Source organism: Sturnira hondurensis, unplaced genomic scaffold (assembly GCF_014824575.4).
Source record: "Sturnira hondurensis isolate 20B ecotype Veracruz unplaced genomic scaffold, ASM1482457v3 Scaffold0014435, whole genome shotgun sequence".
In the NCBI taxonomy this organism is placed as follows: domain Eukaryota; kingdom Metazoa; phylum Chordata; class Mammalia; order Chiroptera; family Phyllostomidae; genus Sturnira; species Sturnira hondurensis.
Window position 1 is genome coordinate 150,668 of NW_028087066.1, and position 13,624 is coordinate 164,291.

The window sequence follows — 13,624 nt, forward strand, 5'->3', positions numbered from 1 at the left end:
TAATAGCATACATCAAAGGTTTTCATTCATTATACTTAGGTTTGCTTTGGGTAATTACTTTTTACAGATAGCAATGGGAGGGATGTTACTGATTACTTCTTACAGATTAACTAGGAAAAAATGTTGCAAATGCAAGGGAAGGATAAGAATAACTGGTCTGGTTACACTTCAGTCCTTGGGAGAATTAGCACAGACTTGAGATTACTTTAAAGGTACACAGTAAACATTTTCTGCCTGAACTCAGGGTGAGGGAGTTTTAGCAAAAGCAAGTCTCAAAGCAACCTAGGTATAATGCAGGCCTGATTTCCCATGGGAGAACCAATCTGTGGGTTGGACTCCTGTGTGCCACAAAGAGCCTATTGGGCTTTTCAGTAGGGCTGAGCTACAATTGCCATTGCCAGGCAGATCAGTTCCCTAAGGTCACTGAACCAGGACCAAAGCAGATCCTGAGGAGGCGCTCTCTTTGTAGAATAAGAGGCAAGCAGGAAACCTTTTCACGCAGCAAAGAAGTGAAGAAGGGAACAGGAGATTCTTTCTTCCTGAGTGTCACCAGTGTCACCATTGTCACTTCAGTTCAGGAGTCCTGCAGACAAAGGAGAGTGCTGTTCCCAGGCCTGGCCAACAAACAACCTTTCCCCCTCCCTCTCAGGGCCTCCTGTTACAGCTCTGAAGTAAGAAGAAAAAAAGTTCCCAGGTCACCCTGAGTCAAAGCTGCTTTAGAGCAGGCCTTTTATTAAGTGGTGAGAAGTTTAGTGTAAACTGGCTGACCAGAGAGCCAAAGGCTTTCCCATTATTTCTGTCTCCTCTCTTGTCACTTCTACATTCTGTAGGGAAACCAACTATGTTTCTAAAATGCAATTAAAGATCATTACCTGTTGGCTGAACTCCAGAGTGCCCTGGGAAAGAGAAGGAAGATATAGACTTAAAAGATATAAAGGTAAATCTGTCCCCCAAAACAATGCCACCAGCCCCAGACCACCTGACATATCCCTAACGCCACAACCCACCAGAGTAGAGAGGAGAGCAGAAACTGAGAACGGTGACCCACAAAACTTTAGTCACACAAATCCGGTGTAATTTTTGCTTTAGTCACACATTCCTTCATTTACTCCAGGAATGTTATCCCCAAGCATGTTAACCCTTCTCTTACCTCTACAGGTCATTTTTCCTTATGTTTCCACTGTAACTACCCATGAACTATTTATTTCTGAGTTTCCAGGAAATTTTAGATTGACCTGGGAAAGACAGGCCTTATACAGGCCACTGATATACAGAGAACTAACTTGAACAAAGTCGTATTTCTTACCCCGTACAGTCTGTGGGGACCTTCAGCTGCCCACAGGTTCCTTACCTTTCTGATTCCTGAAGTAGACGAACAGCCCCGCCGCAAGGAAGAGCAGACCCAGAACGAAGCCCCCAACTCCACTCAGCATCTTGCTCTGTGTAGCTTCAGACTGTACCTCTAAGAGAAGAAGCTGGTTTTAGCAATTTTTATCCCAAACCCTACTTCTCTGATTGAGACTTTGGGACTGAGAGCTTTGAGGGTGGAAGAAGCCTTCCCTAGGAGAACCAGAACAACCGGCCATTTCTGGAAAGAGGCTTAAAATCACACTGAGGAGACACAAGGTTCAGGCACTGAACTCATTGAAACATCACAGCCCTGACATAAGGTCACTACTTCAGTATCTGATGGATGCGGAGCCTGGGGATCAGTAAGGTGGAGTCCTTGTCCAGGGTGACAGAGCTAATGGATGGCAGAGCAGAGACTGAACTCTCCCCATGTCAGGAAGGTCCCTACACTGCAGAGGATGTGGCTTTGCTCAGATCTCACTGGACAACTCAGAGCAACGGGGCAGAAGTGCCGCCCCAGCCAAGGCAGGGGACTGGTGCCCAGGGCCAAGGAGGAACATGACTTGTGACATCATGGGAAAGTTTGTAACAGAGACAACTGCTCTTCTGACTGCCAGGAACTCCCTAGCCTCCCCAAGGACTCTAAGTATTTATAGAAATTGTCACAGGACCACCCTTCCACCCCCATGACCTATGCAGAAGGAGAGAATATGAGCAAATGAGAACGTGGTGTGGTGAGGGGAGAACCCTGACACTCAGAGATGAGCAAAGCCCCCCGTGGTGGGTGAGGCCTGAGTGGGGACGGAACACTTCTCACTCCATTCCATGGTGACAGGGTCCGTCAGGCTTGGGTGCTGCACTTGGCAGGTGTAGACCTCCCCACTCTGGGGAACGGTTTCCAGCATCACCAGGATCTGGAAGGTCCAGTCTCCATTCCTGATCAGGCCAGTGGACACGACCCCGGCCTCCTCTTCCTGGCCATTCCGCAGCCACCGGACTTCAACGTTGCCGGGGTAGAAACCATTCACGGAGCAGACCAGGAGGTTGTGGTGCTGCAGGCGCTGCGTCTTTGCAGGGTACACAGTCACTGCAGGCACAGCTAGGAGAGAAAAGGTGGGGGGACATGAGGAATGCAGAGGCAGCTCCTGGGCTAGCTGTCTTTCAGCCTCCAGTCTCACCCCAGGCTCCAGTCTCGGGCAGGCCTCCCTCAGAGCTGGCCCTGTGGCCCAACAGGAGTTAGTGCCATGAGCCTTGGATCTATCCCTACAGCACGGCCCACCAGTTGTGAGAGGTTGAGAAAACTTGTGGTATTTTTTAATATCTTGAAACAGCTATTCACTGTCAAACTGAAGTGTTTACAAATCTTTGCAAGGTATATAGTGCATTAATTGAAAGTGTGATTTCTGGAGCAGGGCTGCCTGAGTTCAAATCTAGGCTCTCCCTTTTACTGGTTGACCCTGAGATAATTTTCACATTCCTCCATTCCGAACTTTCTCGCCTACAAAGGGGGATAATAATACTACCTTAGCTCTTAAGGATATATGAGGATCAATGGACCTAAAACATGTAAAATAATGGCTGGAACTTAGCCATCAATATATGTTAGCTATTTATCATCCTTGTTCACTTGGAAAGAGAAGGTAATTCAAAGCAGTGAGGATGAATTGGGGAACATTGGGGAAGATGGGCATACAGGGTATAAAATCCTGGGACTGCGACATTCACACTGGAGAACAGCACAGAACTGGTTCTACCTCGGGAGTGGGAAAGCCACAGGTGATTCTCTAACTCTGTGAGCTCAGTCCCAGGAAAGCATGAGTCCTGGAGAAGGGGGGAAGGAGCAAGGAATCACTCATTTAAAAATACTTATAACTTGCCCTGGCTGGTGTAGGTCAGTGGACTGAGCATGGGAACCAAAGGGTCACCAGTTTGATTCCCAGTCAGGACATATGCCTGGGTTGCAGGGCCAGGTCCCCAGTTAGGGATGCATGAGGGGCAACTACACAGTGATGTTTCTCTCCCTTCCCCTTTCTCTAAAAAATAAATAAAAATATTTATAATTACACTCAGTTGAGCAATCCCTCTCCTTTTCAAAAGAAGCATATCTATTATTGGAATTACTATCGTTTTATAATTGTTTCTCTTTTTAGCTGACACTGAGCTCAGGGCAGGATCTGGGACTCATTAATACCTGTGCTTCTTGCCTGAGGCCAAGGTCAATAAATACAATGGAGAAGGGGGAGTGAGAGGAAGAGGAAGGAGAGGAGAGGAGAGGAAACCTGGGGAGAAACATTTTACAATACCACAAACTGGTAGATTTAAGATTGATAGTAAATCATTGCTAAGAACCTTGCAGTCCATTTCATTACATTGAAAGTGTTTAAATTCTTAATATGGAAAATAATAAAGCAGAGATAAAGCACAAACCAGGAAATGGTGAAACTGCTGAATCAAATATTAGCAAACTGTTCGCCTTACTGCATGGAGACCCCATAAAATCCCTGACAAAAAACGGTGGGACCCCCGCAAAACTCGGCCTGATCCTCCTTCCCAATGAAACGCATGAAACGCTGGGGCAGCAAATACACGACCGGACCCAGGGGTTCAGGGCGGAGACGGGTTCGGCCGCGACAGACGGCGACTCCCCTCGTCCCACCCCGACCTTTCACCCCTGACCCCTGCTCCCCGAACCTGCACCCCAACCGGACGGCACCGCCGCGTCCCTCACACCGGCCGCCGCCACCCTGCGTCCCCGACCGACCGCGGGCCCCGCGGGGGCCTCACACGCGCTCGCTCCCAGCCCCACAGACACACACGCACGTACACACACGTACACACTCACACACGTACACACGCACACGCCGGAACACACACGCAGACACACGCGCGCACACACACCCCCGCCCCCGCCGCGCTCACTTTTCCGGTGCAGCAGGAATCGGTCCAACACCCCGTAGTTGCGTCTGCAGTACGTGTCCACCGCGCCCCTCTCGTCCTCCAGGATGTCCTTGTCCCGGTTCAACTTCTCGGCGCTCGGCCGCCCCAGCTCGTTCACCGCTCGGAACTCGCCCACGTCGCTGTCGAAGCGCACGATCTCCTCCCCGTTGTAAAAGTATCTGTCCAGGAACCGCACCCGCTGCGTCCCGTTGGTGAAATGACACTCGTGCCTAACCCCCTCCAAGAAAACTCCTGTGGGGACAGGAACGAGCCGGTCACTCGGGTCAGAGACAGACGGCGACGCCGCCCAGTGCGGGCGCCGGCCGGTGGGGACGCGAGGCCGCCCGCACCCCGACTGCCAGCGCCGGGGTCGCCCCGCATCCGGGGCCCGAGGGAGGCGGCGGGGGCGACCCCTGGGCCTCAGCGGCGGGGACCCCGTCCCGGCCCCGCGGCCCCGGGGCATCCAGAAGGGAAACGGGCCTCTGCCCGCCGCCCGGAGCTTCACCGGTCGGGCCGGAGAAAAGCGTGCAGTTCCAGGGCAAAGTCACAGGCTCTAAGCGACACTAGGGTGACGGGAAGTGGCCTCCGAGTGACTCCGACGAGGAGACGAGGAGGTTGAGTCGGTGTGAGCGGAGGTCTGGGGAAGGGGAGGCACGTTCCTGGGAAAGGCAGCAGCACGTGCAAGAGCCGGACCGAACCCTCGAACCTCCGCCAGCGACCGGGGAGAGGGAGGCGGGGACGTGGGACTGGACGGTCGTGGGGCCTGTGCCAGGGCCTGCGGGTCAGCGAGGATGGGGGCCTCCTCATTCCGCCGAATGTGACGGGAAACCACTGGCGAGTTTCAGGGAGAAATAAGCACAATCCCAGCAGGGCCACATCTCTTCGGCATGTCCCAACCTAGAAAGCTCATAAAACCAGAATAAACCTGTGGTTAAAAGGGACAGGAATAAATGGAAACTTACGATCTCATCAATAGTGTGGAAGGTAGAATTACTGCAGAAATTTGAGGCACTTTACTGGAAATATTGCTGACGTAAAAAGACAAGTTGTTGAGGTCTTCTGGCCAAGATGGGGGCATAGGTAGGCACACCGTGCCTCCTCACACAACCAAAAGAAGGACAATAACAATTTAAAATCAAAAAACAACCAGAACTGACAGAAAACCGAACTGGATGGAAGTCGGACAACCAAGGAGTTAAAGAAGAAACATTCAACCAGACAGGTAGGAGGGCCTAAGTTGGGCAGCTGGGGCAGAGAGGGCTCCTGGCAAAGCAGTGGCTGGCGGACCCAGCCAGGTGGCAGATTGTGAAGTAGGGCACAGCGCACACTGTGGACAGGTGGTCCCAAATTCGCCGGCACAGATAAACCAGGCTAAACTGGGAAGCAGGACTGACTGCACAAACCAGGGTCCCAGAGCAGGGAAATAAAGCCTCAAACCACCCACTGAAAACACCTGTGAGGCTTGAGGTGGCAGCAGGAGAAACTCCCAGCCACACATGAGAGTTTGTTTGAGAGACCCACAGGGTCCTAGAATGTATACAAACCCACCCACATGGGAATCAACATCAGAAGGGCCCAATTTGCTTGTGGGAAGTGGGGGAAGTTACTGAAAGCTGGCAGAGAACAAAGACAGCACCATTGTTCCCTCTCAGACCCCTGCCCCAAATACAACATCACAACCCAGTGACCTGGATTACCCCAGCTGGGTGAATACCTAAGGCTCCATCCTTCACCATGTAACAGGTGCGACAAGAAAAAAAAATGGCCCAAGTGAAAGAACAGATCAAAGCTCCTAATTAAGTGACGAACAGGTAACCATCTATCAGATACAAAGTTCAAAACACTGGTAATCAGGATGCTCACAGAATTGGTTGAATTTGGTCACAAATTAGATGACAAGATGAAGGCTACACTAAGTGAAATAAAGGAAAATGTATAGGGAACCAATAGTGATGGGAAGGAAACTGGGACTCAAATCAATGGTATGGACCAGACGGAAGAAAGAAACATCCAATCAGAAAAGAATGAAGAAACAAGAATTCAAAAAAAATGAGGAGAGGATTAGGAACCTCCAGGACATCTTTAAACATTCCAACATCTGGATTACAGGGGTACCAGAAGGGGAAGAGGAAGAGCAACAAGTGGAAAGTTATTTGAACAAATAATAAAGGAGAACTTCCCCAATCTGGCAAAGGAAATAGACTTCCAGGAAGTTCAGGAAGCTCAGAGAGTCCCAAAGAAATTGGACCCAAGGAGGAACACACCAAGATACTTCATAATTACATTACCCAAGATTAAAATGAAGGAGAGAATCCTAGAAGCAGCAAAAGATAAGGAGGCAGTTATCTACAAAGGAGTTCCCATCAGACTGTCAGCTGATTTCTCAAAAGAAACCTTACAGGCAAGAAGGGGCTGGAAAGAAGTATTCCAAGTCATGAAAGGTAAGGACCTACATCCAAGATTGCTCTATTCAGCAAAACTTTCATTTAGAATGGAAGGGCAGATAAAGTGCTTCTCTGATAAGGTCAAGTTAAAGGAGTTCATCATCACCAAGCTCTTACTATATAAAATGTTAAAGGGATTTATCTAAGAAAAAGAAGAAAAAATATGTACAGTAAAATGACAGCAAACTCACAATTATTAACAACCACACCTAAAACACAAACAAACTAAGCAAACAACTAGAACAGGAACAAAACCACAAAAATGGAGATCACACGGGGGGTTATCAACAGGGGAGTGGGAGGAACAGAGAAGGGGGAAGGTACAGAAAATAAGTAGCATACATTGTAGGTAGAAAATAGACAGGGGGAGGGTAAGAATAATATGGGAAATGTAGAAGCCAAAGAACTTATATGTATGCCCCGTGGATATGAACTAAAGTGGAGGAGAATGGGGGTGGGAGGTGGTATGCAGTGTGGAGGGGAATGGAGGGGAGAGAAGGGGGAGAAATGGGACAATTGTAATAGCATAATCAATATATATTTTTAAAAAGACAAGTTGTTGAAAGATGTGATGACTCATGAAATTTTGAAAAACATTGCATAAGGCAAAAAGTAAAAGTGAAGATTTTGAACTTCAATTGATTGAATGGATTCAGTAAGAAAGTGGTGAATTTATGTCTGTCTGTCTCTCTCTCTTTCTCTGTGATGAGCTAAAATAAACCATGAAGAACTGTATTGGAAGGTGCGTATATAAAGGCTAGAATTTTTAGAAAAGGCAATGTAAAGCAGTGTTCTCAACCTCAACACTTATTGACATTTTGGATCAGATAATTCTTTGTTGTTGGGGGTGGGTGGGCTGTTCCGTGCACGGTAGGCTGTACACAGCATCCCTGGCCTCTCTGCCTACTCATCATCAGAAGAAACCCCTGGGTAACGACCAAACTGGCTCCAGATGTTGCCAGATGTTCCAGGGGTGGGCAGAGCGGTGAAGAGGTGGTGAACTTTCACAAATTGCGCTCCAATGGTGTGAACCATCTGAAAAAGCTGTGGTGAAAAAGCCACTGTTAATTATGGAGCAGCTGAGACCTACATAGAAAGTTCTATCAATATTATATCTATTGAAAATATTGGTCCTATATGAAATTTGTGTTTTCTAGCAGTTTGCTCCCAGTACAGAGTACTTTTTTTAGCAAAACAAATTTGTTCAGGACCAAAGTTTGCCTGTTTCCTTGTCTTGTCATCCAATCACCAAGTCACACAATTTATCCTTCACATCATCTTCTTTCTTAATTTTTCTGCCACTGGTCCACTACTTATGTACAGTAGAAAACTAAAGCCACAGCCATTTGATTCCTGTTCAATGTCCCAACTAATTCATTTTCTGTCTCCTGCTCCCGATAGTACCAGAGGCATCAAATTACCAGCCATGGCCAGACGTGGAACTTTCCTTTTTACAGTTGTTTCTCCTCAGAAGGGGAAAAACTAGGATGACATTCTCATGGAGACAGTTTACAAAAATGAGCAGGTCCCAGACTCTGAGTAGAGACCTTCACTTAGAAATGAGGACAGAGAGGAGGGTGCTTTGCTCACACCACATTTATTCACAAATTCTCTAGTACTTCCTGGCACATGAGAAAGTTGAAAAATAAAACTGTGAAGTTGCTGTTCACTGTAGCCTGTGTGGTTAGCACTGTTGGTTCCTGTTCACTGCCCAACTCAAAGTTTCCAAATATAACAAATAAAAATACAGAGTGTCTGGTTAAATTTGGATTTCAAATAAATAATTGTTGGTTCTCTGAAATTCAGATTTAATTGGACATCTAGTATTTTATTTGTCAACTCTAGCCTGTCTTGCTAATAAAATCTCAGAAAAGGGAGTGTGTTTAATACTTCTGTGTTCTTTCTCACAGTAGTCTGCACATAGTGTGAGCCCATATGGAACTTTTCAAATCATAAATGCAAAGTGAATGTTAATTTCTTCTCTACATCAGAACCAGCAGCCCTTTCATATGTCCACCCCCAACCCTCAGACACACACTGGCACATGTGAACGTCAGAAATTTCATCAGTAACTCAGTCTCAGCCAAGTCACTGTTCACTCACTAGTGGTGGTTAGAAGCCCAAACTCTAGAATTAGAAAATTTAATTTTGAATATTAGCACTTCTGCCCATGAAGAAGTGCTAATATTCAAATAACCATGTCCCTCTTTTTCTTTATATCTAAAATAGATTTAATGATAGTGATAGTGATTTAATGATATCACTTAACATGATAGAACATGTTAAATGTGAAATTAAATAATGTTCACATAAAAATACTTCATAAATAATTTGTTATTTTAATACTTATAACCTCAAGAAGGCAAGCTCACAAGATCTTTTTGTTTTTTAACTTCTAAAGCAAATAATATCTTTATCATAATTTGTCAGTTGTCTTTAATTAGTCGTATCACTAAATAGCATTTTGAACACATGAGGACAGAATTTTGGTTTGTGTGTAGTAACGGGACATACACAACCCTCATGTGAGCGCACTGATGTACAAGAGAGGTCCCTTCTAGATACTGAGAGTTAAACTACGTACTCCGGGTTCTACAACTGACTGTGTGACTCTGGGTGAGTTACTTAAACTTTGAATTTTAGATTCCATAGAGCATTACATTTTTAATTACTGCAGATAAGATAGGGTAGTTATGAGAATTACATACTCAAATTTATAGGCCTGGTACATAGTAACTGCAGAATGTTGCGATGCTCCATGCTGATAGAGACCAGGTTTGTTTTGCTGATGCCTCCATCCTCATTATCTAGGGTGATAACTGGTCTATTTTAGGTCATGAATAAACACTGGCTGCATAGTCAGTGGATTTTTGCATAACCAATAACTTCTGCATTCAAGATCACTGTCGTGATTCCTTGCTCCTGACTGAAATCCTCCCAGCTTCCTTTCAGACTATTCTTGTGCTTCAGGTCCAGCTGACTCCATGGTACTGGAGCTCAGTCTCTCCCTGAGGTCAGCTGCTCAAAAGAGTCACCTATAATCCATTGTTCACATCTTCGGTTCCAATTCTTTCTTCAAACAGTCCACTCCAGTTTCCATCTCATACAATTCTCAGACTGCACACGTTACATCTGCCAAACTCAGTGCTTACTTCTCTGCATGTTCTTGCTTCCCCACCTCCTTTCCACACCTGGCCAATCTCTGGGAAAATTGGTTGCCCTCCACCTTTATGCATCACACTCTCTTGGTTTTCCTCAAGACCACTGGCACCCCCTCTCAGTCCCCTTGGCTACCTCACTAGCCCTTGGTCCTCCGGGCTCAGCCTTTCCTATCTTCTTGTCTGTCACAAACACTTGTTTGCTCACTTTGTGACCTCCTCCACTTTCCTGGACTTTAACACAGCACATGTGTCAATGACACCAGCATACGCACCTCCAGCCCTGGCCAGCCCCCCGAACTCCAGGCTCCTGTATTCCACTGACCTCTTGACAGATCCACATAAATGTCAAAAAATCCTTTCAAACTTAAACACAACATTTATTCCTAATCACCCACTTCAAATTATTTTCATACAGTCCTCCTTATCTCAATAAATAGCACCACTAAATTTATTCAAATTATTTAAGGCAAACTTTTTAGGGATAAGCTTGATTTTGTACTCCTCTTTCATTTGATCCATTAAAAGTCATGCAAATATCTCCTCCAAATCTGGTCACCTTGTCTTTACCACTGTCCTTGTCACTACCACATGAAATGGAGCCCCAAGCATATTTTCCCTGGAGAACTTGTCCATGCTCCTAATGGCCTCACCAACTCGACCCATCAACCCCTACAACCCAGTCTCCACATGGTAGCTAGTGTTATTTTTTTCATAAATATAAGTAGACTCTTCTTGTTTGAGTGTCTCTTCAAATAAAATTCAAATTTCTTACCATGGCCATTAGGGCCCAGTATGATTTACCTCCTGTCTTCTCCACCCTCAGTGTCTCTCAACAACTTGCCGGCTGTGCCTGAGCCACACTAGCCTTCACACATCCCCACACTTTGGCATTTTCCTGTTCTTCTCCCTGGAAGTCTTGTCTCTTAAATCTTCACATGATGGCTTCCCTCATCATTCAGGTCTTGAAAAAATGTCACATTCTCAGGAAGAGCTCCCTAACCACCTGAACTGAAGTCAGGTAAATTCAATTTTCTCTGTCCCATAGCCCTGGTATATCATTTTCAGAGCCATTACTATTCCCTGAATCTTTTTCTTAACTGTTATGGGGTTATCTATTGTCTTTCTCCCCTGATATTAGCTTAGTTACATGATAATAGGGGACTTTCTATCATATTCAAATAGGATTCTCTGGGCCTAGAACAGAGCCCAGTGAATAGTAGTTGATCAGATAATACCTGTGGTCTCAGTGAATGAAGCCAGGTTCTGGGACTTCATCATTGCAGGGATCCTGGAAAGCAGAGGGGCTCAAGCTTCTGCACTCTTTTTTTCAGATGACACATTCTATCCCTTCTACATTCTGTGAGAAATTTAAATGAAGTTTTTTTTCCTTTTTCTATTTTCAGAAGAAACTTTCACCAATAAGGAGAGGGTGACTTGTTTAAAAAAAGAAAATATCACACATTTTCTCTTGCTGTGGATCTGTTCCAGTGCTGAGGATCTGTGCCAACTTTGGGATCTCAGGAATGCTGATGATATGGGGAAAGAATAGGGAGAGACTGAGTCCTGGCTGGTATGGCTCAATGGACTGAGTGCCAGCCTGCAAACTCAAGGGTCACTGGTTCAATTCCCAGTCAGGGCACATGCCTGGTTTGTGGGCCAGGTCCTCAACTGGGGTCATGCAAGAGGCAACAGCACATGGATGTTTCTCTCTTTCTCTTTCTCCCTGCCTTTCTCTAAAACTAAATAAATAAAATCTTTAAAAAAAAGAGTAGAGAAGACCTGGAAGTAGAGGTAACCAAATATGGCTAATCAAGGAAAACAGAGGGCTTGAGGAATGGACCTGTGACATTTGGGGCCAAGACTCCAAGAGGCCAATGATTTTCCTTGACCTGATTCTTGATTTTCAGCCCCTGGGATGAAAGCAGCCTTCATACTCTTTACTCCTGCTCAAGGTGTATAATTTGAACCTATGAAATCGCTAATATTTGACTCTTTTTAACTTAAGGAACAGAACTTCATACAATTTATCTCTTCTAGTTTAATCCCTCCCATGGTCTCAGATCAGACAAAGGAAGATGTAGGAGAAACTAACAATATAGAAAGGTTCAAGACAGATTCGTAATGAACACAAAACTGGCCAGGTGTTCCAAGCAACAAGAATCTCTACTTCTTCTCCAGGGGGCTTTCCATGGGAGGAATAAAGAGCACCAACCCCAACTTCTGTCAGAGAACCCCAGGTTCTGTCAGAGAACCTCCATTACAGGGACACAGGCCTTATAAACACTGGGGTTCAGGGAGAAAGGAAAGGATAGAGTGGAGGGGCTCACATATCAGAGAGGCACCCACATCAGAGATTCCGTTGAGGACATAACACGGGGTTTTCTAGGAGAGACCCTTCTAATTTGTCTTGACTCCCAATAAAATTTCAGAGAAACTTTTCCTCTTCTTCAGATAACTCAGTACAACTAATGGAACCACTGGATGGGAATTAGTTTGATACCATTGTTTCTAAATCCTCTCAAGACCCAAAGGAATGGGACACAAGGCTGGAGAGGCTTTGCTGGAGAGGCTTTACTGGAGGAGAGCTGAGAAGAAACGACCTGTGTACATGGAGCCCCTTTCACAGCTCTGGTGGAGGGCGAGCACCCAGGCTCCTTTTGTTGTGGGAAGAATTGGGGATCCATACGATAAAGACAGGTCATCGCTGAAGAAAACGTCACAATTTTCTAAGGGACACAGCCTAGACACAGTGATAAAGTGAATCTCTTCCTTCTTTCACCCCAGAATTTCTCACCCCCCACACCCAAGATGTGCACTTACGTGGTGTGTCCCTGGCCCAAGCCAAGAGAGGGCTCAGTACCAACAGTATCACCATCAGAGCTGCCATCCAGGAGCCTCCGGGAAAGCACAGACGCACCATGCTGGAGAGTGGAGAGGACGGGTGCAGAGAGCAGGCAAGTCTCACTCAGTGAGCACTGTGACCTTTCTCCACCCACGTCTCAAATAATACCAACCAAGGAACTCATTTCTTTATTCCTGGATTGGGTAATTTCAGTGTTGAGAACCAATCAGCATGAGAGATGAATAGTGTCATCAAATGCTGGTCAGAGATTCAGTATGAAGGTCTTCTTCTGAAAGGTAGAATTTCCTGCATTGAAAAGATTGTTTTAATTTAGTGCTTTAAAGGTTTGATTCAGTTGTCTCTGAAACATTTTACTGGGCCCCTATTATGAGCCAATTCTGTGTTGGTCAATGCTGTGTGAACAAGTTGGAGCCTTTTAGGAGTTATATTCATTTCTCAGACTTGCAGGCAGAGCCATTTTGACAAATGTGTGTATGAGTGTGTTTTAGGAGTTTAGGGGATGGAGAAGATGATCACAAATTAGGAGACCCTCAATTTTGCCCTCATTGCATTGTAGCTTAGTGTTGTAGATTTGGGGAAATTACTTAAACTCTCACAATTAAGGTCACTGTGATCTTTCAGGTGTTTTAATCCTGGAAATTGCTGTGATTCTGTGGACACTTCAAGGAGCAGCTTCTCCTAGTAACTGGTGACATAACAGACTTACAACCACTGATTGGACAATATAATCTGTACCTCTTTATAAGGAAGATGTCTCTGACTGAAAGAAACTGAAAGTTATTCAATAATTAACCTGATTAAAAAGTTTTTTCAGATTCATCTCCTGATGTGCTCACTGAGCTTGGCGGCAACTTCAGAATACACATAGA

General features: G+C 45.7%; 1 protein-coding gene across 2 annotated transcripts; it reads right to left on the minus strand.

Annotated features, from left to right (window-relative positions):
- Window positions 1–346: 346 nt before the first annotated feature.
- LOC118999033 (DLA class II histocompatibility antigen, DR-1 beta chain-like) lies at window positions 347–12,895 on the minus strand. Of its 2 annotated transcripts, none has more exons than XM_037063364.1 (6): window positions 12,713–12,895; window positions 4,270–4,536; window positions 2,168–2,449; window positions 1,352–1,462; window positions 873–896; window positions 347–583 (listed from the first exon to the last, which is right to left on the minus strand). In XM_037063364.1, the coding sequence occupies exons 1-6, from the start codon at window positions 12,810–12,812 to the stop codon at window positions 570–572; spliced, it is 798 nt and encodes a 265-aa protein (XP_036919259.1). In that variant the 5' UTR covers window positions 12,813–12,895; the 3' UTR covers window positions 347–569. The 2 variants fall into 2 exon arrangements, with proteins under 2 accessions (XP_036919259.1, XP_036919258.1); XM_037063363.1 differs by having other exon boundaries at window positions 4,270–4,539.
- Between the last annotated feature and the right edge of the window lie 729 nt (window positions 12,896–13,624).